The 25,206-nt window shown below is 43.9% G+C and overlaps 1 protein-coding gene across 1 annotated transcript in view; it reads right to left on the bottom strand.

Moving 5' to 3' along the window:
* The window catches only part of COL4A5 (collagen type IV alpha 5 chain), a 208,953-nt gene that overhangs the window by 84,661 nt on the left and 99,086 nt on the right, over positions 1–25,206 (bottom strand). Inside the window, exons 26-30 of the mRNA XM_043974872.1 lie at positions 24,279–24,371; positions 23,964–24,068; positions 21,893–21,990; positions 20,693–20,843; positions 15,248–15,361 (exon numbers count right to left, since the gene is read on the bottom strand). Coding sequence (XP_043830807.1) covers positions 15,248–15,361; positions 20,693–20,843; positions 21,893–21,990; positions 23,964–24,068; positions 24,279–24,371 — 561 coding nt within the window. The remainder of the gene's footprint in view (positions 1–15,247; positions 15,362–20,692; positions 20,844–21,892; positions 21,991–23,963; positions 24,069–24,278; positions 24,372–25,206) is intronic.

The raw sequence follows: 25,206 nt of genomic DNA on the forward strand, positions 1-25,206 counted from the left end.
TTTTAAAAAGCATCAATAAAGCATTTTGAAAAATTAAATTACTTCTGAATGCTGTTATAATGATTCAACTTGTCCCTGGAGAAGAGGCAGAGAAATGCGCTTCCCTCCCTTCTTTCAAAAGGTGGTGGGGGGAAAGCCTTCGGGTGTTATATATTGCAAATATTTTTAGGCATGGTTGATGTGCTGGGGTTTTCTGAACTGTCTCACACACACACACACACACACACACACACACACACACACACATACACACACTATTTTTTATTCTTGATGGAATGGATGGTTCTCTGAGTAAGCAAAGGGATAGATTCAGAAAAGGTGCCCCCCAAAGCAAAAGATAGCAAATAATTTCTTTTTTGGGGGGCAGGGCAATGAGGGAGAAGTGACTTTCCCAGGGTCACACAGCTAGTAAGTGTCAAGTATCTGAGTCCGGATTTGAACTCAGGTCCTCCTGAATCCAGGGCCAGTGCTCTATCCACTGCAGCACCACCTAGCTGCCCCCGCAAATAATTTCAAAGAAAAAGATTAAATTAATAGGATTATAAACCTCGCTAAAAGGGACCCATGAGGTCATTAAGCTTCACCCCACCGTTTTACAGAGAAGGGAACTAAGGCCCAGCAAAGGGAAGCGATTTGCTTAAAGTCACACAGGAAATGAGGAGGGTCAGGGCTGGGATTTCAACAGAGGTTCTCTGACTCCAAATCCTGAACCTTTTGGGGTAAAGGGGGAGACCACAGTGTGAGGACATGGAATGTCATCCCAACTTGTCAAGACAACAGCATCTGTTCTATAGAAATCCAACTCAGTAAGATAAAAGACCAGGGGGGCAGCTAGATGGCGCAGTGGATAGAGCACCGGCCCTGGAGTCAGGAGTACCTGAGTTCAAATCCGGCCTTAACACTTAACACTTACTAGCTATGTGACCCTGGGCAAGTCACTTAACCCCAATTGCCTCACTAAAAAAAAAAAATAAAATAAAAAAAAAAAAGATAAAAGACCAGGGTTCTTAGGCAAGTTACAACCTTCTTCAGCCCAGGTTTCCTTGACTATAAAATAAGGTTGTTGGATTAAATGGTCACTGATGTTCTTTGCAGCCCTGGACCTGTGAACCTGTGATCCTAATCTCCCTTCCATCGTTTATGAGCTGCGTCATCCTGAGCAAATTGGGACCTTTCTGAATAAAGTGCCCCCTTATGCGTTTGAAAATGGGTTTGGGCTGAAATACTTGAGTGAGAACAAGAAGAAAAAACTAGGGATTAGAGGAATGATTAGTGCAATTCAGACTGGCACCTGTATTCAAGCACCATGCCAACAGGGCTTACCAAAAACACCCAAGCAGAGAGTGTTCTTTCTCGCTGTTTCTCTCTCCCTCTCCCTTTCCATCTCTCTCTTTTTTTCTCCCACCCCTCCTCTCTCCCTCTTCCCCACCTCCCCCATCTCTCTCCCTACATTTCCATCTTTCTCCCCCCACTCTCTCCATCTCCAGCTTTCTCTTTCTCCCCTCTCCCCTATCCTCTTCTCTTTCTCTCTTCTCTCTCCCCTCTTCCCTCTCTCCTTCCATCTCCATACTTCTTTTTCTTCTCCCCTCCCTGCTGTCTCTATTTCTCCTTCACTCCTCTCCTCTCTCTCCATCTCTTCCCCCTTCTTTTCCTCCATCTGCATTCCCCTCTTCTCTCTCTCTTCCCCTTCTCTCCCTCCATCTTCCTCCTCCTCCTCTCTCTCTTTCCTCCTCTCCTCTCTCTCCTCTCTCTCCATTTCTCTTCCCTTCTCTCCCTCCTCCCCACCCCCATACCACTCCCCCCACCACCACTTTCTGGCTCTAAAGTCTATGGTTTTGAGATTGAGGATTCCGGATCCAGTGCTCTGCATTTCAGCTTATATTGAAACACTCACCTTTCATTCAAATGAACCAGATGCTATTAACAACATTTGAGTTTGGGGGAAAGTGACGCATTGGCGATAGCGACAAAGGTGATTGTTTCATGGTAAGGTCGCCTCAAATGCTTTGGATGTTTTGTACATACATGCAACAGGAAAACAGAAACGCCAAAAGATAAATGGTAGCTCTCTGCACTAATGAACACCACTGAAACCCTATGGAGATTATCTTTGACTGCTGAAATTACATTCCAAAAACGCTTTTTCCGAGCAGTGCCAGAGCTGTCAATACCTCGAATAATGAATAAATGCAAATCGCCTAGACTATTGCACTAGCCTCCTAATTGGTCTGCGCACCTCCCATGTCTCCCTTCTCCAGCCCATCCTCCACAGGGCTGTCAAAGTGGCGCTCCTGAAGCACAGGTCCGGCTGTGTCAGTCCTCGGCTCTCCCTACTAGCTCTGGTCTCTGTTTTGTACATGATAGCAATGTGGTAGGGTGGCGGGCTAGGGCAGAAAGATCTGGGTGTAAATCCTGTCTCAGATACTTACTGTATGACCCTGGGCAAGTCACTTCCCTTCCCTGAAACTGTTTCCTCATCTGTAAAATAAGGGGGTTGGATTAGCTGGCCTTTAAAATCCTTTTCGGCTCTAGAGCAAAGATCCTATGTTATGTCCACCTATGGGGGAAGGGGAAAAGGAATCAACATTTATTAAGCACCTACTATGTACCAGGCACTGTGCTAAGCACCTTTTCTCTTCTTCCTCTTTTTATTATTTATTTATTTATTTTTTGGTGAGGCAATTGGGGTTAAGTGACTTGCCTAGGGTCACACAGCTATTAAGTGATAAGTGTCTGAGGCTGGATTTGAACTCAGGTCCTCCTGACTCCAGGTCCAGTGCTTTATCCACTGTGCCACCTAGCTGCCCCGCTAAGCACCTTTTACAAATAATATCGGGGCAGCTAGGTGGCACAGTGGATAAAGCACTGGACCTGGAGTCAGGAGGACCTGAGTTCAAATCCAGCCTCAGACATTTGATACCTACTAGCTGTGTGACCCTGGGCAAGTCACTTAACCCTCATTGCCCTGCAAGACAACAAAACAAAACAAATAAATAGTATCTCATTTGATCCTCACAACCACCCTATTATTATTATACCTACTTTACATTTGAGGAAACTGAGGCAGACAGCAGTATAGTAACTTGCCCAGGGACACAAAACTAGTAAATGTCTGAAGCTGGATTTGAACTCTGGTCTTCCCTAATTCCAGGCCCAGTGCCCTGGTAAGCACTTAATATTTGTTTGACTGATCCAAATAGGCTTCAGGTTAACAACTACCCTAATAAATAACCACAAGAGAACAAATTGGGGAAAAATATTCTGGCTTGGTTCAAACTGGAAAGACTTCAATGAAAAGGCTTTCAAGAAAGAACAATAACTGTGATACATAAAGGTAATGGAATGCTACTGGACTGGAAGAAAAGCCAACCGCGTCAGGAATTCAAAGAAGTATGAGAATACTTGCACCGACAGATAGAGTGAAGGAGAATTAGGAAACTGCAAAAAGAGAAATGAAAACAACACTAAAAAGCAGCAGAGCTCTGATGACCTGTAATGATCAATCTCAGACCTAGAAAATAAATGATGAAACACACATCCTTCTTCTCATAAGAGGGGTGGGGGACTATGGGTACAGAATGTAGTATACACCATTAATCCCAGTCTTTTTGTCATTTAACTTGACTAGCTGCTTTCTTCATTATTGGGGGAGTACTGATAAAAGGTGGTATATTTCACATAAATATAAAAAGTTATCAATAAAATGTCTTATTTTAAAACCTATAACAATAGAATAAATAGTATTATTTTATTTTTTAAGCTTCAATAGCTTAAAACTGCACTAAGACTCTAGGCATACTTTATACATAGAAATCAGTGCTAGTTTTTGTGTGTGTGTGTATGTGATGCCCACCTCCCAATGTACCGACTCACATTTATATAGTGTTGTTCAGCTGTTTTTAGTCATGTTCAACTCTTCATAACCCCCATTTGGGGTTTTCTTGGCAGAGATACTGGAATGGTTTGCCATTTCCTTCTCCAGCTCATTTTGCAAATGAGGAGATTGAGGCAAATGGAGGTTAAATGACTTGCCCAGGGTGTCTGTCTGTCTGTCTGTCTGTCTGTCTGTCTGTCTGTCTCTCTCTCACACACACACACACACACACACACACACACACACACACACACACACACACACACACACACAGAGTTAGCAAGTGTCTGAGGCCACAGTTGAACTCAGGTCTTCCTGACTCCAAGCTCAGCGCCACCTAGCTGCCTATTTATATAGTACCTCAAGATTGAACAGTTTTCCTTGTAACAACCATATGTGGTAGCCGGGAAAAGTATTAACCCCATTTCATAGATAAGGATGTCAAAACTATCATTTGCCCAGAACCACATGCTTAAGTAGCAGAGAGAGGATCTGAACCTTGATCTCCCAATTGCAGGTCTACCACTCATTTTAATACACCATCCTGCTATGGCTGCCTGGCAAGAAATGTATGATATGTTGAACAATAAGGTCTTTTGGAGGGTTAGTCTAGAGTGGTGGTTTCTAAAGTAAGGGCGGTGGAGGCCCACCCTAGAGTGGCTGTGATCAACCTCAGGAGATGTGTAATTAACAACAACAAAAAGAGAGCGATATGTAATCAACCAAACAGAAAGTGAGAAGGTGACCACCCCTCCCTTTGATTGCCAATCATGGGGCTTGTCTCCAGCACAAGTACCTCTAACTACCCTTATCCTCCTCCACCATTCCACTCATCCTTCACTCCAAAAGCTTCACATGTCCCCACTTTTGCACCAGGCATCCCTCCCTAGGGCAGTTGTAACCTGGGCACAGAGCAGTAGCTGTGCAGGTGCCATTGGGGAGATGACCAAGCATCTTTGCCAGGGGCCCCTCAGAGGGAAAGCTCTAGGTCCAGGGCAGTGATGGTGAGCCCCCTCCCAACCCTTCTGCTTTCAGCTGTGACAGACCAAGCCACACAGGATGAGTGGGCATAGATGGGTTGCAAGATACTTCACAATTCTAATTACCTCATCTTGCTCCCCAAATGTACCCTTCTAAACTGTCTTATTACTGTCAAGGATACTAGCATCCTTCAGGTTCACAACCTCAGAGTCATCTTCCCTGGCTCATTCTTTCGCACCCCAAGTATCTGATCAGTTGCCAAACCTTGTCGTTTCTTCTCTTTCTAAAACATCTTGAATCTGTCCCCTTCTCTCCACTCACACAACCATCACCCTGGGAAAGGCCCTCATTACCTCTCTCCTGGATTACTGCAATGGTCTCCTAATTGGTCCCCCTGCCTCAAGCCTCTCCCCACTCCAGTCCATTCTTCACTCGGCTGCCAAAGTGCTTTTTCTAAAAGCGTAGGTCTGGCCATGTCATTCCCCTCTCTTTTCAATAAACTCCAGTGAATCCCTAGGATCAAACATTATTTCATTTTCATCTCATCCTCTTTTCAGTTTCCAAGTTCTGCGTAAGTTTTATAATGTACGTCATCATTAGCACAGTAGTGCACGTGTATAATTTGCAAATAAGTAAGTAAATACGCATTGAGATTTGGCTTCAAATTCTTTTTGACTGATCACACGATCCAAAAAAAAAATTTGGAGACTACTGGCCTATAGAAACAGAGCGAAGTTCACACAAATCTGTGGTGGGTAGAAGAGGGGAAAGTTTGTACACTTAATAGTAACCTAAGAAACGAAACTCAAGCCGTCTGAGTTCAGTCTAAATCATTGTGCCTTTAATTATACCTTCTCTAAAACATCAATGGAGTTATTGTTAGGGTACATAAAAGAATTTAAGCCATGTCTACATCAAATAATACCAGATTAAAAGATGATTGGTTCTGGCTCTTTTGATTGGCTTCCTGGTGAAGTGGAAAGAATGTTGGATTTGGAAAGCCAGCCCTGGCATTTAACCACCTGTGTGAACTTTAGTTAGTCCCTTCCTCTCCCTGGGCCTCAGTTTCCTCCTTTATAAAATGACGGGGTTGGACCAAATGGCCTCTGAGAGCCCCTCTAGCTGTGTGACCTTGGGCAGGTCCCTTCATCCCTTGGGGGCCTCAGTTTCCTCTTCTGTAAAAGGAGGACACTGAATTAAATGACCTCAGGGTCAAAGCTTGAAAGCTGGAAGAAACCTCAGAGGCCATCTAGGAGGAGGAAAAGTGAACCGCTCACCTGTCTTCACCAGAGAGAAAAACTGACTTGAGTTAGGGTACGTGGCTAGTGATCATCCAAGGCAGGATATGAACCTAGGGCCTTTGATTCTAACATCAGCTAGATTTCTACTGGTCTCTTCTTTAGGATTGATGATACTATGAATCACTGCAGTCCTATAACTAAGTGTGGCACTGAGCTTAAATAACTCTTGCTACCATCCAGGAGAAATTAATGTGTTGCTCTTTTGCAAACAAGTTTTATCACTGCCTTTTGTTTGTACCTCATAGTCATCTCCAGATATAGCATGCCCCTCTCCCATGATACCAGTCCAGTGAGCCTTCCCTTGTAACCAGCAAAAGTAGTTAAGAAAATCCAGCCAATGCAGCAATTGTAGAGGAGGATACAGTCCCTAAGTTCTCTAACAAAAGGAAGTAGTTACACTTCCTTGCCTATTCTCTGGAGTGGAGATTGGATGCAACAATTCTATAGTCTGGCTTTGTTTTCATGCTTTTTGTTTACTGTATTATAGCAACTTTCTGCTTCTGTTTCCTTCTTACTAGATCGATTCCTATAAGTCTTCCCACGCTTCTCTGAATTCCTCCATTTGTCATTTATTATGGCTTAATAATACTATATTACATTTAAATACTAAATTTTTCAGCCTATCACCCAATCACTACATCAAATAATACCAGATTAAAAGATGATTGGTTCTGGCATTTTGTTAATATTTATTTACTGGCACAAAAAACACTGCTATCAATATGTTGCATCTATGGAACTTTTATTTCTCTCTTTGACTTCTTTGGGGAATATGCCCAGCAGAGAAAACTGAGTCAAAATCTTCTAGTGACTTTTCTCACATAATGATGAACTATTTTCTAGAATGGTTAGACCAATTCACAGCTCTTTCAAGTTGAGTATGTCTATCTTTGCACAGCCCCTCCAACATGTAGTATTTCCACTGTTTGTCACTTTGCCAGTTTATTGGGTGTTTGACGAAACCTCAGAAATGTTTTAAGTGACATTTCCTTCAGTCTTAGAAATTTTTATGGTTGTTGATAGCTTGTAATTTTTCTTCTGAAAACTGTTCACAGTCTTGGACAACTTCTCCACTGGGGAAAGGTTCTTTTAATTCCATATATATCTTGGATATCAGACTTTTATCAGAGATGTTTGATGAAAATTTTTTCCCAATTGAGAGTTCTATTTTTATCCTAGCTGTTGCATTGACTGTGTTTGTGTAAAACTTCATTTTAGGTGGTTGGAATTGTATGATTTTTGTTTTTTTATATCTTCTATCTCTTATTTGGTAAAAATGTCTCCTAGTTAGAGTTGTGAAAGGTACTTCCTTTCATTCTCCTCTAATTTGGTTATGATGCTATCTTTTTGTTTTAAGTTGTGTTTCCATTTGGACTTTATTATGGTATATGGTATGAGATGCTGACCTAATCCTGTTTTCTACCAAAATGCTTTCCAGTTTTCCCAGAAGTTCTTTATTAGGGAATCCTTCCACAAGTTGTTTGTGTTCTTGGGCTTATCCAACACTAGGCTGCTGAGTTGTTTAACTGTTCTCATTTTTGTGTATCTAATCTTGTCAACTGATAGATTTGTCCATTTTAAAACCAATACCTATTAGTTTTGATGATTACTGTCTTACAATATGGTATAATGTCTGGAAATACCTAGACTGCTTATATAAACTTGGACAAATAAACTTCTTTCACCCAAGTTGCTTCTTTAAAATCCCTTCCCTCTCTAGATCTAGGATCCTGTACATAACCTTGGGCAAGTCACTTCCCTTTCCTGGGCTTCAGTTTCATTATCTTTAAAATGAAAGGGTTAGGGGCAGCTAGGTGGCACAGTGAATAGAGCACCGGCCCTGGAGTCAGGAGTACCTGAGTTCAAATCCAGCCTCAGACACTTAACACTTACTAGCTGTGTGACCCTGGGCAAGTCACTTAACCCCAATTGCCTCACTAAAAAAAAATGAAAGGGTTAGACTCGATGGCCTCTGAGGTCTCTTCTCCCTCTAAATCTATAATCTCTATGACTTCTCTCTATGATTTATGAGGCTCATTCATTTCTGCTTTTCTTCCCCATTCTTTTCCAGACCTTTTTTTCCTCCAGATTAATTTTGTTGCTATCTTGCCTAGTTCTGCAAAGTAACCCCTTGGTAGTTTGATTGGCAGAGCACTAAGTATGGAAATTAATTTAAGCAGCATAGTCATTTCTATGACATTGTCTGATTTGCTTCTCCAAGTGTGGTTAATGTGTATCAAGGAATGCCCTATCCACCTGCCACTTGAGGAAGGATCTTTTCCAATTTGCAAAAGAATGATAAAATTTCCAGGAATTAGAAGAACATAAATTTAAATTTGGAAAAAAAACCTAGCCTGCTAAGAATATAATAGCTTGGGTAATTTCATAGTCTTAATAAGACTCATTTGCTTGGCTTAGTTGAACTTTTTTCTTTATAGCATTAAAGGCTTCAGACAGCTGAAAATGGGAGACACCCAATAGTGCAACAAGCCCCACAGGCAAGACCGTATTGATCCTCCTGATTCCCCACAACACTCGGAGCATCCTTAGAGCATCTTCTTATTCTGGGGCTATTCCAGCTACAAATTCTTTGGGTACACTTAGCAACATCTATTATTTCATGATCAATACAAGTCAGCTATTGAAGAAGGGAACTCTCTCCCCCATGAGAGACAGCAGGTAGACAGCCCAGTATTCTACTGGTATCCTTGGGATGTTAGGAAGGAAACAAGCATTTACAAATATTATATTATTTGATCCTCAAAACAACAATGCTAGAAGTTAAGGTGCTATTATCTTTCCCATTTTACAGATGAAGAAACTGAGTCAGACAGAGGTGAAGTGACTTGCCCAGAGCCTCATGGCTAGGAAGTGTCTGAGGCTGGATTTGAATTCAGGTTTTCCTGACTTCAGGCCCAGTGCTCTGTGTACTATGGCACCTCCTAGCTGTTTCTAGTGAGTGAGAAAGGAGAAAGTGAGGAAGCCCTCATCACCATGGGATGGCAAACCTAGGAGTGGGGCACACACAGATAAGTGTCACACAAGATGAACAGGCATTAGATGGGTTGTGACCTATATCACTGGAGGGAACATCCAAATTGATGAGATCAGAGACCGATGGAGTATTAGGGAGAAGGGCAGGGTCTGCGATGGACTGGGGATTTCACTGTAGAGCATGGGCCAGTCTGCATTGGTAGAGGGAAGTCCTTCACTGAAAGAAGGAAGGAAGGAAGGAAGGAAGGAAGGAAGGAAGGAAGGAAGGAAGGAAGGAAGGAAGGAAGGAAGGAAGGAAGGAAGGAAGGAAGGAAGGAAGGAAGGAAGGAAGGAAGAAAAGAAGGAAGGAAGGGAGGGAGGGAGAAAGGGAGGAAGGAAGGAAGAAAAGAAAGGAAGGAGGGAGGAAAGGTAGGAGGGAAAGAGGGAGGGAGGGAGGGAAGGAGGGAAGGAAAGAAGGAAGGAAGGAAGGAAGGAAGGAAGGAAGGAAGGAAGGAAGGAAGGAAGGAAGGAAGGAAGGAAGGAAGGGAGGGAGGGAGGAAGGGAGGGAGGGAAGGACAGGAGGGAAAGAGGGGGGGAGGGAAGGAGGGAAGGAAGCAGCAAACATTTATTAAGCACTTACTATGTACCAGGCACTGTGTTAAGCACTGCGGATACAAATACAAGAAAAACAAAGACAGCTAGCTCTCACCTCAAGAAGCTTCCACTCTAATGAAGAAGACATCACACAGAAGGGAGCTTAGAGGGTGGGGACGTGGCAGGTACCCATCTTGGTTTCGAAGCCTATAGGAAGTCAGAAATAGGGCCAGGAGAAAACTCCAGGCATGAAAACATCCACAAAAGGAATTGTTTTTCCTTTACTGATGTCACCACCTGGTAACTCTTGGGTCATGTGAAGCATCAGAGAATGGCTTGGGGGCACTGAAAGATGAAGAGCAGCTCAGCACCTGCTCTTTAACTTACAGTCTTAGAAGGCTGCCTGAGGCACTGAGAAATTAAGTGACTTGTCCAAGGTCACACAGTCACTATCTTTCTGAGGTAGGTCTTGAACCCAGGTCTTCCTGACTCCAAGGGCTACCCTTTATCAACCCCACCATTCCACCTCTTCAGTCTTAACTACAAAGAAGATTGCACTATCCTGGTCATGGCATACTTGTCCACAGCAAACTTTCCTCTGTGTTCTGTCCCATCAAAAAGTAAGAAATAGACACCCTGGGAAGCATCAGGAAGAAAAAGGAATTTCAAAATGGATTCCAAAGTGATAGTAAATCTCCTTGCAAAAACAGCAGGAATTGTACAGATTTAGCTAGAAGCAAGAAAGGCAACATGAAAGAATGGAGGGAGGGCCAGCCTTGGAGTCACCAAGGCCTGGGTTCGAGGCCAGCTTCTGCTCCATCTTGGTTGTGGGACCCTGGGCCAGTCCCTTCACTTGTTTTTTCTTTTGTGGGGCACTGAGGATTAAGTGACTGGCCCAGGGTCATACAGCTAGTAAGTGTCAAGTGTCTGAGGACAGATTTGAACTCAGGTCCTCCTGAATCCAGGGCTGGTGTTTTATCCACTGAGCCACCTATCTGACCATTTTACTTTTTTTTTCCTTTCAGTCTTTTCACTTCTTAAGCCTCCCCTCGCTCCCCAGCAGCTCTCTAAAGCCCTGAAATGCTGGTGCCAACACCAGCCCACCCTCAGCATTACCAGTAGAGCTCTCCTCTACAGACAACAAGCAAACCTTCCATGTGGGCAGTGACATGGGGAAAAGAGTATAGGATTAGGAGTTGAGAAAAAACAAAGTTGGGGCAGCTAGGTGGCACAGTGGATAAAGTACCGGCCCTGGATTAAGAAGACCTGAGTTCAAATGTGGCCTCAGACACTTAACACTTACTAACTGTGTGACCCTGGGCAAGTCACTTAACCCCCATTGCCCCGAAAAAATAAAGTTAGTAAGCATGCTCTCTCTGTCTTTATCTAAACTACTGATAAAAGCATTAAACAGCACTAAGCAGAATACAGATCCCTGGGGCACTCCACTAGAGACTCTAGCTGAATGGACATCAAATCATTAATGATGAATCTTTAGGTTTAAACAGTTCCAAATTAACCTAACTGTGCTGGCATCTAGCCCACCTCTTCCCCTCTGTTTCTCTAGGAAAAGCATGAAAGACTATCTTTTTTTTTTTTTTTTTGGTGAGGCAATGGGGGTTAAGTGAATTGCCCAGGGTCACACAGCTAGTAAGTGTTAAGTGTCTGAGGCCACATTTGAACTCAGGTCCTCCTGACTCCAGGGCCGGTGCTCTATCCACTGCGCCACCTAGCTGCCCCTTTTATCAATTGTTTTGCTTAAAAACAATGGGTCTGGAATCAGAAAATTGAGGTTTAAATCCTTCCCTCTGCTACTTACGGCCTGTGTGACCTTGGACCAGCCCCTTCCCCTCTCTGGGCCTCCTCTGTAAAATGGGGGGGGGGGTGGATTAGATGGCCTCAGAGGTCGCTTCCAGCTCTAGGTCTAAGAAACGATAAGCTATTGGTCTAGGGCATGTGTATCAAGATTTTTCCCCTGATCTACTAGGGGCTAGTAAACTTGCCAAAAAGGGAAACAGCAGATTCGAGAATTCTACCCAGAATCCAAGTCATGCTTATCAGTCTAGAGTTTACAGATGCCATTTTCCCTTTCTTTCTTTTTTCTTTCTTTTTTTGAAAATCAACGTTCGCCTTTTCCAATTGGGTGGCAGCTCTCCTCTCCTCCACAATCTTGCCCAAGACCCCTGCTAGAGAGAGCCGCCCTGCGATCCCACCCACCAGTTCTTCCAGTACCCTGAGCTATGGATAGAACTCATTGTGAGGGGTATTCTCAAGGAACTCAGCTCAAGATGCATGCCTTCATATTATCTTAAATCAATCATGACCTTTGGACTCCTGGGGAGAAAGGTCAGAGAAGTCCCCAGGGTACAACGTGTCACAAATCTGACTCCCCAAGTGGTAAACAACCATCCAGATGAGCAAGACTGCCCACACTTTCTCTTGGTTTAATAAATAGTCAAACTGCCACTGAAGGTCAGAAAGCATGCTCTCTGTTTTCAATCTGAACTTGATCTAGCCTAAGCTAGCTGATCAATTCATGTGACTTCTAAGGAAGGATTAAATGTTCTGTGTTCATTTTAATTTAATGCATTATTACGGGGCTTTGCAAAGAAAAAAGCACAAAAGCAGCATATGCTGGCCTCAGGTTGGCCCTTAGTGGGCCTGCCTAGATTAAGATCATTAGGATTCACATCACCATGCAGCCAGAAACTCAGGAAGTACCGGCTCACACAAACAATGACACTAGGGGGAACAGAGGAATTGCTATCTAAGGAAGAAAACCCATTTGTTTATATCTCGATAAATTTCCTATACCAGGGCTATGGAAAAATAGGAGAAAAGAAAGCTAGATCACCTTTAGGTTATAAAAAAGGAAGGGGGGCGGAGGAGGAGAGACAAGGAGGGAGCTGGATGTCTGGAAAATACCAGCTCAGGTCTGAAACGATGGTCATGGGGGGAGGGGGAGGGGGGCCTGGAAAAGAAACTGTTTGATTTTTCAATAATTCTCTATAGATGGCCACACCCAACAATCAGTGTTATATTGCTGGAAAAAGACGTTTGGAACAAAAAGGAGGGGGAAGAGAGAACTGAGGATGGATGGAAAAAACATTTTTAAAAATCCAAATATATATATATATATATATATATATATATATATATATATATATATATATATATATATATATATATATATATATATATTCTTTCTCAAGTGTATTTTCTTGAAGGGAAAAGGGTTTTTCTTTAACAATAATAATAGATAGTATTTATATAGTGCCTTGAGGTCCCTAAAGCACTTTATGGATATTATCTCATTTAATTGTCACAACTGCTATCATGCCTATTTTATAGTTGAAGAAACTGAGGCTATGAGGGATTAAATGACTTTCCAGGGTCTTCCTGACTCCAAATGCATGATTCTCTCCACTCATTATGCCTTTCTACTTGGTTCTTTTTTGTGTGTTTTTTCCTCCCCTCCCCTTTATTTTGTGGGGCAGTGAGGGTTAAGTGACTTGCCCAGGGTCACACAGGTAGTGTCAAGTGTCTGAGGTCATATTTGAACTCAGGTCCTCCTGAATCCAGGGCTGATGCTTTATTTACCGTGCCACCTAGCTGCCCCCCTACTTGGTTCTTTACTGATTGCAAGTATGCTGAAGCCTACTAAAAGGGTCATGCAACCAAGCTGATTAAATGTACTAGGAAATTACATTGTTGGGGCAGCTAGGTGGCACAGTGGATAAAGCAGTGGCCCTGGATTCAGGAGGATCTGAGTTCAAATTTAGTCTCAGACACTTGACACTTACTAGCTGTGTGACCCTGGGCAAGTCGCTTAATCCTCATTGCCCTGACCCCCCCCCAAAAAAAATTACACTGTTGTCTAATCTCAACTGGGCCCTCAATGCCACAAGGCAATCTTTTGACTCTTCCTCAACTGGCCACCCAGTCCACTCCCCACAACTGTTTTAGACCTTCTCTTTTCTCCTTGAATCGCTCACCCATACTCTGTCCCCTCCCTCTGACAGGACCACATTTCAATTTTCCAAAAAAATATCAAGGCCAATGGTCATGAGGTCCCCTTTTCCCCTCACTGTACTACCAAAATCCCTGCAACATCAACCCTGCCATGCTCTCCTCCTCCAACTATCGCTAACAAAAAGGGACTTTTATCCTTGCCAGAGATAACTATCCCCATCCCCACCAATACAGCCTTCATTCTATCCTTTCTCATCTCCACCAGGACTCTGCCCCTTCAACAATTCCCATATACCTATAAATATGTCCAAACCTCTCCCATACTAAAAAAGCAAAAGAAAACGAAACAACAACAACAGCAGCAGCAGCAGCAGCAGCAGCAGCAGCAAACTCCACTAGACCCAGTCCTTTCTTTAAGCTATGCTTCTATTTTGTGATTCATTCATTTCAGCCATGTCTAAACCTTTGCGACCCCATTTGGGGGCTTTGGGGGGCAAAGATATGAGAGTGGTTTGCCATTTCCTTTTCCAGAAGATCCTGTAAATCCATTTTGTCAGGCAATCAGAGCTTAGGTGACTTGTCCAGGGTCACCCAGCTAGGGACTTTATGAGACTGGATTTGAAGTCAGGCCTTCCTGATTCCAGGCTCTAACCACTGAGCGACCAGCTGCCTCTTCTGCCTCTATATCTCTCCTCATTTTCACTGTTTAAAAAGCCCAGGGGCAGCTAGGTGGCGCAGTGGATAAAGTACCGCCCCTGAATTCAGGAGGACCTGAGTTGAAATCTCACCTCAGACATAGACTAGCTGTGTGACCCCAGGCAAGTCACTTAACCTCAATCGCCTTAAACATCTGGGGGCCATCTCCAGTAGTCCTGATATATATTTTGCCACTGGACCTAGATGTCTCTGGAAGAGAGAGTGAGGTTGGTAACTTTGCCCAGCCCTGACTCATTTAAATCCAATTCACTGTAAGTCATGACATCATACCAATTCCCTAGTTCTCTTTGAGAACGAAGAACAAGCAACAATAATAACAAACAACGATTTTGGGGATGACACACAAGGCAAGCGCTCACATGGAGGTCAGAAGAAGTAATACAAACACATCCTCAGGGTCTCTCTAAAGAACTCCAGAATCAACTGTGAAACATGGGAGGCGCTGGCATGGTACCACCCAGCAAGGGGGACCCACATCAAAGAAGGTTCTATGCTTTGTGAGCAAAGCATAATTGTAGTAGCTCAAAAGAATGTGAGATGTACAAATTTAGAGCCATCTCCACTCCAAATGTTCATGCAGACTATTCATGCCCAACCTGTGGTAGAACATTCTGAACTCACGTTGGTCTGTTTAGCCACACTCAAACACACTATACCTTAACCCCAACATAATGACATCATTTTAGTCCTTTTCCAGCATGAAGGACAACAACCATGTGCCTGGCGCATAGTAGGTAGGTCCTTAATGAATGTCGCATTAAACTGAGTCAAGTTGATGAGTTCCTGATATCTCATAGCCTTTAGGATTTACAACCTACTTTTAGCCCAGTCCTACCTGGTTGACCTAGAGGTCCAGGAATCCCTGGTGGTCCTGGTTGTCCCTGACGGCCAATTCCTGGTTGCCCAGAAGGACCCATAAGTCCAGGCTGTCCAACTGTTCCAGGGTCACCTTTGTAGAAATAAATAAACAAACTCAGTTCTTTTATATATATATATCAGGTTTAGTTGTAAATAATAGTTTTTTTAAAAAGACTAGTTGACTTGTAGGAGCCATCAATATACCAAATATTATCATAAGACCCACGTGATCAAGGAGAGGCAGGAAGTATACACATATCCTTAGAAAGTTTGCCATTCACTGACCATCAAGGGAAAGGAGAGTAAGAGAATAAGCATTTATATAGAACCTACTATGTGCCAGGGACTGTGCTCAATGATTTCAGATATTATCTCATTTGATCCTTACAACAACCTTCAGAGGTAGGTGTTCTTACAATCCCTAGTTTTGTGTTGAGGAAACTGAGACAGAGAGTGGTGAAGTGACTTGCCCAAGGTCCTACAGCTAGTAAGTGTCTGAGGCTAGATCTAAGCTCCAGTCTTCCTGACTCCGGGCTCAGTGCTCTATCCACTAAGCCACCGGCTACTTTCAAGAGCAGAGGGAAGTAGCCAAGGTATACGAGAAAGGAACCAGACATGGCCACCAGGATATTATCTGGTATATGCCTCCGGCTCCAAGTCAGCCTTCTGATTCTCCTCCAGATTTATTTATTTATTTTTATTTTACCTTCTAGGATGGATATAAGGAATAAATCAAGGCAACTAACCTCCCGTGCTTGTTTTTTTTTTCCTTAAAGCCTGGAACTCACTCCAGGCAAAAGGCATTCTGCAGAGGGGCCTTAGGAGAAATCAGGGGAATGCTGGACAGGGCTGAATGTTGATCTTTTCAATTATCTCATGACAGGGAGCCACAGACAGGCACATTTCCAGCACATCAAACGTGATGTTGAAAGTGGGTGGTTTTGTTTCTACCACGTTAGATGAAAAATAATTCTGTTTCACATACGATCCCCTTTAGTGTTCTTCTCTGTAGAGTGGAATGTTTGCACAGTGTTTGTTGATAATTGTTCAAAATAAAGCGCATAACAAAAACAACACTGAGAGGAAGAATAATTGCCATTTCTCTGGCACCGGAAGGTTTATGGAACACTTTACTTGCAGGGAGCCTCGGAGGGAAGCCAACGTAAGCATCGTGATTCCCATTTTCCTGATGAGGAAACTAAGGCTGATTAAGGCAAAAAGGAGAAAACTACCTACGTACCCCCACCCAGCTCGACCTCATTTTAAAGCAGTTACAGTGAAGGAAGAAGAGGAGCAGCTGAGCCCCCTGGAAGTTCACAAGAAACCAAACCCAAGGAATGAGCTGGTGGCAAAAAGCATGACCTCCAGATGCTTCTAGTTTGGGCAACAAGGAAGGGGAACTAAAGCCACTAAGGCAAAGAGACAGACCTGATCCCAGAGGTATCATTGAGACATGGTCAGAGGAAGTTCCGGCCTAACAGATGGCTCTGGATGGGTAGACTAAAAGCAAAAGCAGGATGGGTAAAAAGGGGGAAGAGGGGTAACAGCACATAAAGAAGAATAATCCCTCAGGTGAGGAAAAACAGGAATCAGGCAGAGGACGCCTAGCTGAGAACACTTGAGGAAAGATCAATGGAGGGAAAACCAGGAACAATTTTCTCATCATACACACCATCTGGCCAGAAAGAAGAAATAGACGAGGAGTTTGGGAAACAGATTACGAGTCTGGCACAGAAAGCAGCATGATAGAGTAGCAATGGGGGACTTCCATTATCCAGACATCGACTGGAGCTTTCTGTGCCAAAAACAGAGCAGCTAAGAACTTCTTGAACTGCCTTAATGGTAATATAATAGTAACGAGGGGAAATTCTATTCTGGATCTGATTCTCATTAAGAGATGAGAACTGGGGGGTAGCTAGGAGGCGCTATAGTGGATAGAGCACAGGCCCTGGATTCAGGAGGACCTGAATTCAAATGTGACCTCAGACACTTAATTACTAGCTGTGTGACCCTAGGCAAGTCACCTGACCCCAATTGCCTCACAAAAAAAAAAAAGAGATAAGAACTGGTTTCTGGGGTGGGTGGAAATGATGGGAAACCCAGAGGGAAGTGACCAAGACATCCTTGAGTTAGTGAGAGAGGAGAAGGATGGGATTAGTCTAACACATGCCCCCAGACTTGGGAAAAGCACATTGCAAAGGGTTCACAGGAAGGACAGGTAGGATTCAATGGACTAATTCTATAGGGGAAGGCGACCCAGGAGGGACGGGAGATGCTCGAGAATGAAATTCCAAGGGCATACAGGGAAATGATTCCAATGAGGAAGAAAAACAGTTGTCTGAAGAGACCAATGGGATACATAGGAAATTGACCCGCCAACTTAAGATCTAAAAGAGCTAAAGATGGAAGGGAGGGTAAGGGACAGAGGCTGAATACAAAACCATGATACTGCATCATATAAATGGTGTCAGGCCTAGTAAAGCTCAAGATGAGTTTAAGCTGGCAAGGAAAGTGAAGAGCAACAAAAATGATATGGGTAATGGGGGGTGGGGGAAGGCATGAAGGTGTAAATTGTACTGGAGAACAGGAGAGATACTACATGACTGGGCAAGGACACATATTTTTTTTTAAAAATGGCCAAAAAAGAGTCTGCAAACTAGAGGCCAGTGATCTTGACTTCAGTTTCTGGGAATATTCTAGAATGAATTATTAAAGAGATTGTCGGTGAATGTCTAGAAAGGGAAGTGAGGATGAGAAAGAACCAGCAAGGCTTCAGCAGGAGCAGGGCATGCTGGACTCGCCTCATTTCCTTTCTTGACACAGTTAATAAACTTGTAGGGGAAGGGAATGCTGTCCATGTCGTTTACCTGGGTTTCAGCAAAGCATTTGATAAAGTCCCTCAAGGCATTTCCGTGGGAACGATGGAGAAATGTGGGCTAGGTGATAGTATAGTTGGACACATTCTAAACCGGTTGAATGAGCAGACTCAAACAAGAGTTATTAGTCATTTGATATCAGCTTGGCAGGAGTTCTCCAGCAGAGCGCCCCAGGGGTTTGAGCTTGGCCCTGGGAGGTCTAAGTGTTTCACATCTTTAGAGATGACTTAGGCTAGGAGACATGACATGATTATCCGACACCATGCTGAGAGAGAGTACAAACCCACCTGACAGAAAAGCACAAAGGTCCAAAGAAATCTTCAACATGGAGCCAAATAGAATAAGCTCACGTTTTTGTGGGAGATATGTCAAGTCTCACATTTGGCTTCCCAAAAAACTGACTTTCCAAATGTGAGATTGATCAAATGATCAGTCAATCAATCAATTGATGTGTGTTAAGGGCCTACTTAGGGGGAGTATGGGTAGAGAACAGTTTACAGAAGATAGGGGGCCCTCCTGCTGTGAGCTCAGTATGAATTAGCAAGGTGATGGGGTAGCTGAGGAAGTACAAGCCATCTCTGGCTGCATGGGGGGAGGGGAGGGGGCAGGGAGGGTACAGCTCCCTGAGATATGGAGTACCACTGGACTCTGGCTTGGCCACATCCCAACTAGTTTTCTGTTTAGTTCTCGTAACCATGGTTTAGGAAGGACAGAGACATGGTAGGGATTGGCCAAGTGGTGGCATACAGGATGGTGAAGGGTCTTGAGTTTGCACCATACAAGGATCCTCTATTTGAGAGGGGGCCCAGGGCAGAGCCCTCATCATTTCCTATCAGTCCCCTCTCTTCCTCCACTTTTCAAGCTTCTTTTTATGTGTTATCTTCTCTAATTAGATTGTAGGCTCTTGGCTGACTTCTACTTTTCTTTGCATCCTTAGCACTTAACACGGTGCCTGGCACACAGTAGGAACATAATAAATGCTGACTGACTATTGATGGTTAGAGAAATGGGACTTTTAGCCTAAAAGAGAGAGAAGACTCAGGGAGATGGGATAGATGTGTTCAAGCGTGTGAAATGCTCATCATATGAATGAAGATGCTAGACCTGTTCTTTTGGGGCTCCAAAGGCAGAACCTGGAGCAACAGATAGGATTTTTAAGAAGATAAATGTGAGTTTGATGTCAGGAAGGCCTACCTGGCAATGAGATTTCTCCCAAAGTGGGATGAGCTGCCTCAGGAAGGTGGCTACTTATTGAGCATGTGGCAGTGGGGATATGGGATTGGTTGGAACTTATTACCACTGAAGCCCCTTCCAATCTTCTGCCTTTGTGCTCCTATGAGGAAGCAAAGGGGAAAACCCAGGAGCCTCTCCTGGCTCCAAACCTTGCACCCCTTCCTCTATGCTATACTGTCTCTTAGTATTCAAGGGTTCCTTTGAGGGGACTCTGGATTTCCTGCCTAAGACTTGACAAGGAGCTTGGTCAGGTACCCAGAATTTTCAAATAGGCCTCAAGCCCCCTTCTCAAGGTCCTGCTACAAAGAGATCATCCAAAGGAGTTGAAGAGAGGATGAAATTCACATAAGGACAAGGTCATTCGCTATGTGGCTTGTCGCTTGGAATGTCTGGATTGGTAACATTGCGATCATAATTCTGCAGCTGAAGGAGCTCATAGCAGGTCATGGAGTCTCAAGCTGTTTAAACAAGGGAAGGTTAACAAGTGGCTTTAACCGAGAACGGGAGGTGGTCTCTGGTTGGGGCCTTCCCTAGCAGCTACATTGACCATGTCAGACTCGGGATCCTCTTTGGCATGGGTCAGCCTTACTTGCTGTAAGGAGCTGAGGTCTCCCCTTAGCTTGGGGATGGGAGGAGAGTAATAACTTGGAGTCGATAAAGGCATGGCAAACTGGCTAAATTGGCATTACTCCCATGCATACCGATGGGAACCAAAGAAGGGCCACTATGGTACAATGGGAAAAGCGCTGGCTTTAGAATGAGAAGGCCAGGTTTTTATTCCTGGCTCTCTCACTCACTGTGTAACCTTGGACAAGTCCCTTTACTTTTGTGAGAAAATGATGGAATAATAAATAAAATAAAATTTTTATATAATATATATACATGTATACATATACACATACATATATACATATACATATACACACACACACACACACACACACACACACACATATATATATATATATATGATGAAGGAGAGGAAGTTTAGATTCAACATGGGGAAAAACATTTGAACAGCCTGGTCACTTAAACACCATTGTGGTTTAACTTAGGAAGCTGAGAAGGCCTTTGAGATTATTTTATATATATATATATATATATATATATACATATATATATATATATATAAAACTCCCCATAATAAAATTAACCCTTACACTTCCCTGGGTCTCAGTTTCCTCATATGTAAAATGAGATGGTTGGTTAATCCTATAAATGTGGATGTGGCAGGAAAGGTGGAATGTTCCCCACATAAATCTCCCTAAGACAAAAAAGCTCAGCAAATTAACCAGAAGTAGCAGGCTCCATACCTTTTGGCCCAGCCAACCCATCCAAGCCAGGGAGCCCTGAGGTGCCTGGGGGCCCTGGGAAACCAGCGCTGCCTTTTGGACCAGGTGTTCCTTTGAGACCGGGGAGGCCCTTGGGCCCAGGTGGCCCAGGCAGGCCAAGCCCTGGCTCTCCCTTGAGAATCAGCACATGGGAGAGAAAGAAGAAAAGAACAAAGTCAAACATTGGTTCCCTGGCACTCCTTCCATGCCATAGTTATGCCAAAGAAAGGTAACTGTGCCAGTGGTAGTGGATGAGCAAGGGTAACAGGAAGCTCTGTCCTTTGACTTTATTGGCATGGAGAGCCCCCAGCAAGGAAATTCCCTCTACCGACATACGTCTCCAACTTTTCTGTCACCTGTAGAGATGCTGAGAGATTAGGCCTTGATTTCTGACAGGGTCACCTAGCCAGTACGCAACAGAGGTAGGACTCTCTGTCCCCTATGCCAGGCTGCCGCCTCTCAGCAATTATTGGTATTTTTGGTGAGAAAGACAAGGGAGAGATAATTGGTATGCTGGGGGAGAGAATGAGCACCAGGCTAGCCAACATGCTCCAGGAGAGGGCTTGGTGTCAGAAGAAGCAAGAGCTAAGTGAGGGGCGGGGGCCCTGACAAAGGGCTTTGCCCTGAGGTTTAGGGCTCCAGGCCAGCTGTTCGACCCTCCCAGAGCACGGAGTAATGATGAAGGAGAGGAAGTTTAGATTCAACATGGGGAAAAACATTTGAACAGCCTGGTCACTTAAACACCATTGTGGTTTAACTTAGGAAGCTGAGAAGGCCTTTGAGATTATTTAAGCTATAATTAGGGGATAGAGATAACAGCCTCCAAGAAGTTGGGCTAAACTGTTGCAAAGCCACTCACAGTGGTATGTAGTGTGTCCATGACGGCGTGGGGAGGGTGGGCCCCAGCATGGGAAGGTCTCAGAAACACATTCAGTATCACCCTCCCTACTCATTAGAAAGCCATCTGGCAAGGGTTCGTTGACACGGCCCAGACATCTTTGTTCGTTCATCCAATCAGATAACTGAGGATTCTAACAACAGGCACCGAAGGTCCGTGCTCCCAACATGACCACTGGGACAATTTTTAGAGATTCAAGGGTTGAAAGAAAGGACAATCCCAACATATGTAACAAAGGGTCAAGAGGAGGAAGCCAAAGGCAGTGAAAGAAGACAAAGGCAAACCTTTGGACCTGGGAAGCCAGGGTCCCCAGGAGGTCCTTGTAGACCATGTCTTCCAGGTGCCCCAGGGGTTCCTGGAGGCCCCGGCATTCCTTGGTAACCTGAAAAATAGGGAATAACAGATTCCCAAAGGAAAGAACTTTCCAGTTGGTATCAAAGAGACCCGTGTTCATATGTCTACCCACTGCCCACATACTAGTCCCGACAAGAACACTATGCTTACAAGACAAACATGATATTCTATTAGGTAAGGATTATTGCAGGATGGTGCGCTGCCCTAAATCACCTTTATTTTAGAACCCAACATTATTATTATTATTTTGCAGGGCAACGGGGGTTAAGCAACTTGCCCAAGGTCACACACCTAGTGTCAAGTGTCTAAGGCCGGATTTCAACTCAGGTCCTCCTGAATCCAGGGCTGGTGATTTATCCACTACAGCACCACCTAGCTGCCCCCTGAACCCAACCTTATCATCATAGTGACTGTGCTCATGTAACAAAATGAGGACTACAAATTTGGAATTCAGTTAAGAAAATGACTCAACTGTCTAGACCCTCTGACCCAGAGATCCCACTGCTAGACGTATATCCCGAGAAGGTCAAAGACAGACAAAGAAAGGTACTGTATACAGCCAGCGCCATGAGTGGCAATGTGACAGAGTGGGTAGAAAACCAGTCTTGGAGTTAGGAAGACCTGGTTACATGCCCTGGCTGGGTTACCCTGGATAAGTCATTCAACCTGCCACTGCCTCAGGCAATTGTCTAAGGCTATAAATTGTAAAGAAAGCACTAGCCTGCATTGGTAGAAGGTGTCTCCTCACCCAGGGATTCCCTATATAAATGATATCATAGGTTCAATGCCCATCCAAATTATTTATAGTAGCCCTTTTCGTGGTAGTTGGAAAGGACTGGAAACAACCCAGATGCCCATCGATGGATTGAGGAATGGCTAAAGCAATTGTGGTACATGAATATAATGGAAGATTACTACCCTGTGAGAAATGAATACTGAGAAGCACGGGAAGACTTAGAAGAAATGTTGCAGATTCAACTAAGCCAAACCAGGAAAACCATAGAAAGAATGAAAACAAAAAGAACCAAAAAACCCAAACCAATCTAACAAAATCCTCTGGATTCTGTATCATTAAAATGGTGGAAGTTGGACCCAAAGAAGACCCATGAGATCCTCCCTTCTTTGCAGAGGTGGAGGATCAGGAATGTGCATTAAGCTTGCTTGGTTGCTGGGTTGGTTAGTTTTGCCCCCATTCTTCCCATTCTTTGTTACAAGGCGTGGCTCTCTGGGTAGGGGATGGGGAAGGCATACATTGAGAAATGAAGGTGATATGGAAGCAAAAAGATATCAATAAAAAGAATTACAAAGAAATGGGGGCTATAATTTGAAAATACAGCAACATCTAAGAAGTGAATTATGCCAACAGGATTTGGAACCATTTCCCCTCCCATTTGAGGCCTGCTTGTGTAAAGAGCTTAACTCCCCACATAACATTCTGGTAAATAAAGCTCGAAAATCAATCCCCCAAATCATACACACACAAATCAAATCTCTTCTCTCCCAACCCCTTTAGGGATACATTTGGGAATTGTTTTCAGCTCAACCACTTCAAGAGAACAAATGCTGTGAGAACATAGCAGAATTTGCAGGCAATTCCTCAAAACAACAGTCCTGAGAAATTCAGAGAAGCACAGCCAAAAGAAAATATTATTTTAGTTTCTACGTGCAAGAAGTGTGCTTGTTCCCCCCTTATTATAGGCCTGTGGATCCAGGTTTTGTCATTGACAGGCCTCAAGGAACTGGCTTCACAAGTAGAGGAGGGGAAAGCATGCTTAGACCAGCAGCTTGTCTAAAAGAAATGGGGGAGGGGGCAGCTAGGTGGTGCAGTGGATAAAGCATCAGCCTTGGATTCAGGAGGACCTGAGTTCAAATGCGGCCTCAGACAATTGACACTAGCTGTGTGACCCTGGGCGAGTCACTTAACCCTCATTGCCCCGCAAAAAAAAATAAAATAAAGAAAAGAGAAGAAAAGAAATGGGGGAGGAGAGGTTTACCACATACCTTTGAGACCTGGTGGTCCAGGAAGACCAGTGCCAGGGCTACCTGGTTCCCCTTTGCTACCAGGGATTCCTGGAAAGCCTGGCACACCTGGAAGCCCTGGGTCACCTGGAGAGAAATAATGGCATTTTAAGAGGGTAGCCATGAGACACAATCAATCAATCAACAGACATTTATTTATTAAGCATTCAGAGACAAAAATGAAATAGTCCCTTGCCCCCAGGAAGCTTATATACTATGGAGGAGCATCTAGCTCACATTCTGTTGTGGGATTCCAAAAGGTATAGATTCTGGAGTGACACAAATTTCCCTTCCTACCTGGAAGACCCACATCACCATCTCTGCCAGGGAGGCCAGGCAAGCCAGCAGGCCCTGGTTGGGATAGAGTTGGACCTGGATCACCTTTGGCACCTGAAAATGAGAGAGCACTTATGTGACCGATGGTCTATTGGTTTTCTCCTTAAGAAAAATTAAATGATCAAGAGAGATTTTGAAAAATTCCTCAAAAACTCAACTGGATGTGACCCAATGAATCTAGGTATTTCCTCTACCACCACCCAACCTATGAGACTCTTGTCCATGTCCTACCATCATGTTCATCAAGATCAGCAAGATAAGGCCTTCCTCTAGTCCTCCTGACACTGTAAGGATACCAGTGACCCATCAGTTGACCCTCACTTTTTTTTTTTCGGGGCAATGAGGGTTAAGTGACTTGCCCAGGGTCACATAACTAGTAAGTGTCAAGTGTCTGAGGCCAGATTTGAACTCAGGTCCTCCTGAATCCAGGGCCTGTACTTTATCCATTGTGCTACCTAGCTGCCCCCTGACCCTCACTTTTGACACATAACCAGATCAGTCTCTTTTTAAAAAACCACACACGTTTTGTGTTACATCCTCTATATTGCTTCTTCCTCTTACTTCTGTTTTTGAACTGGATTGTAGCCTGCTCAGTCAGCCAACAAGCCTTTATTAAGTGCCTACTATGTGCTAAGCCATGTTTTAAGTGTTGGAGTTTCAAAGAGAAGTCAAAATAGTCCCTGCCCGCAAGGAGCGTGTCACAATAAGTCGGGGGGGGGGTGGGGAGACAGCATGCAAACAACTATTTACCAACAAGCTATAGAAAGGAGAAACTAGAAATAATCCCCAGAGGGAAGGCAGTGGCATTAAGAGGGATTGAAAAAGGCCTCTTAGCAAAGGTGGGATTTTAGTGGGAAACTGAAAGAAGCCAGGAGATGGAGATGAGGAG

Source organism: Dromiciops gliroides, chromosome X (genome assembly GCF_019393635.1).
Source record: "Dromiciops gliroides isolate mDroGli1 chromosome X, mDroGli1.pri, whole genome shotgun sequence".
Classification (NCBI taxonomy): domain Eukaryota; kingdom Metazoa; phylum Chordata; class Mammalia; order Microbiotheria; family Microbiotheriidae; genus Dromiciops; species Dromiciops gliroides.